This window comes from Octopus bimaculoides, chromosome 10 (assembly GCF_001194135.2).
Source record: "Octopus bimaculoides isolate UCB-OBI-ISO-001 chromosome 10, ASM119413v2, whole genome shotgun sequence".
Taxonomy (NCBI): domain Eukaryota; kingdom Metazoa; phylum Mollusca; class Cephalopoda; order Octopoda; family Octopodidae; genus Octopus; species Octopus bimaculoides.
In genome coordinates, this window is record NC_068990.1 from 71,567,958 (window position 1) to 71,570,289 (window position 2,332).

The 2,332-nt window shown below is 39.0% G+C and overlaps 2 protein-coding genes across 3 annotated transcripts in view; one reads left to right on the forward strand and one right to left on the reverse strand.

The window, feature by feature from the left end:
• The window catches only part of LOC106871870 (U11/U12 small nuclear ribonucleoprotein 25 kDa protein), a 30,052-nt gene that overhangs the window by 16,977 nt on the left and 10,743 nt on the right, over nucleotides 1-2,332 (forward strand). The gene's annotated exons all lie outside the window — the stretch shown is intronic.
• Nucleotides 1-2,332, reverse strand: part of LOC106871871 (DNA-directed RNA polymerase III subunit RPC10) — an 8,526-nt gene that overhangs the window by 4,746 nt on the left and 1,448 nt on the right. For both annotated transcript variants that reach the window (XM_014918612.2, XM_052971291.1), the window contains exon 2: nucleotides 973-1,060. In XM_014918612.2, coding sequence (XP_014774098.1) covers nucleotides 973-1,060 — 88 coding nt within the window. The remainder of the gene's footprint in view (nucleotides 1-972; nucleotides 1,061-2,332) is intronic.

A 2,332-nucleotide genomic window follows, 5' to 3' on the forward strand; every position in this document is an offset into this window, starting at 1 on the left:
AAGGCGGTGAGCTGCCAGAATCATTAATATGCTGGGTAAAATACCTAGCAGTATTTTGTCTGTCTTTACGTTCAGAGTTCAAATCCTGCCGAGGTCGACTTTGTCTTTCATCCTTTCAGAGTCGATAAAATAAATGATGATGATGATGACAATATATATATATATATATATATATATATATATATATATACACACATGCAGAGCAGATATGGGTACAGGATGTCACCAACAGTGCAAATAACATGAAATACGTAAACAAATGAGGGGAAAAATGAGTGAAATACACAAGCACACAACACACTATGGCATATGTGATAAGCTTCTGCATAGTTTCTGTCTAGCAAACTATATTTCAAGACATTGTGAATACACAAGACACTTTGTTCAGTAGGATTGAACTTGTTAACCACACAGTCATACCTGCACCACAGTGTCTCAATAACTGGAGAAGAGAAGACAGGTGTATCTTTTATCAAATCTTTTATTTAGGTAGGAAGGCAGTGTCCATGATCTTTTATAGAGCCTCTGAGACTGGTGAAAGGGAAGGTGTCCTCGCCCAAATGCTTGTAACTAAGTGGACTCCACTAAAGACATCCAAGGTGCAAGTATTAAACCAGGCAACAAACTAAGTCTACCATTTAAACAGGCCATAGGAAGATCTGAACTCTGAATACAAAAAACTGGAGCAAATGTTGCAAGGCATCCAGTCAGATGGTTTTTACAGTTCCACCTATCTACCATGCTAGCTTGGTACATTCTTTTTTGTAGATCTCAAATGGATGAAAGGCAAAGTTGACGTTGGTAGGATTTGAACTCAAAGCACAATGAATCAGAATAAATACTGTGATGCATTCTGTTCACTCTAGTGACTAGATCAAGTCACCGCTATCACCACCATAATGCTTAAAAGGTGTAAATGTGGGAAGTATCTAAGAATGCATAGGAAACAAAAATCAATAAAACTGAACCTACCTTGAGTAGAGTCAACATTTTCCCAGGCTGAAGCACCTCCTAGCACATCATCTACTTCTTTGAGTTTTGGATATTTACGATATTTAACCTAGACAGACATTTGAAAATCATTTATGTTAGAGAATATCTAAGTTATTGTAGAAATGGATATTTCAAAAGTGGTACACTCTCAACATGCTTGCCACTTTCTTCCATCTTTTCTCATATATACTGAGTGACAAGCATCTCCCTCTCCAGCCTTGGCAGGTCAAAACCTACATATACATCCTTGACATTTTTTCTCAGGATGACTAAACAATTTCCATGTTTGAATGCACATGTTGCCTGGAAACAAGCTGTTGATGGAAAAATGAAAAGGGCCAGGAGGTTAGCAACAAATACCACACAAGACAACCAGAGCACACAGCTGTTTTTGTGGATGAACAACAAAAGCCACAGTAGAAAAGTGTCCAAAGAAATCAATGGGGTGGTGAGAAACAAAAACCACAAAAATTGAGAAACCGGATCTGATAAATTATACATGGTACAATTAGATAGTTATCATGCGGAGTGGGTTTAGCAAAGGCAGAAATGGTAGGGGTTTACTGTATGTGTGTGTGTGTGTGTGTGTGTGCATGAATAGATAGATAGATAGATAGATAGATAGATAGATAGATAAGCAAATAGACAGCTAGAAAGATAGTTAGGTAGAGAGAGGGAGGGAGGTGTAGAGAGAGGGAGGAGAGATCAAAAACAGACAGACAGACAAAAAGATAAATGAAAAGGTAGATAGACAAACAGACAAAAAGATATAGAGAGAGCTAATAGACAGACAAACAGACAGAAAAGGACGGAGAAAGTTCAGAGAGCTTTTACCTCTGTTGGCAACCAAGTATCTCTCTATCTCTATCTCAAGGAAGAGTGTATGATGCACATGTATGAACTGCAAGCTACATGGTAGTGAGACATGGGCCTTGAATGTATAAGACATGTGAAGGCAGGAACGAAACTAGTAAGCTCCACTGGATGCACGATGCTAGTGTTCATGTGTGACAGAGCACTAGTGTAATGAGAGAAAAGTTAGGCATAAGGGGATTTTATGCAGTGTACAAGAAAGGAGACTGGCCTGGTTTGATTACATGATGTGGATCGACGAGGACAGTTGCATAAAGAAGTGTTGACCACTTAACATGGAGGGGCATAGTGGAAGAGGAAGACAGGATGAAGTACTGAAGGCTGCTCTCAAAACACAGGGCCTTACGAAGAAGCTGGCAGAGGACTGAGGTATGTGGTGCATTGCTGTACTCAAGAAGACCTGCCCACCACAAGAGAATTGAGATCCTAAAACCAAGGTACCACAAAAAAAAAAAAAAAAAAAAAA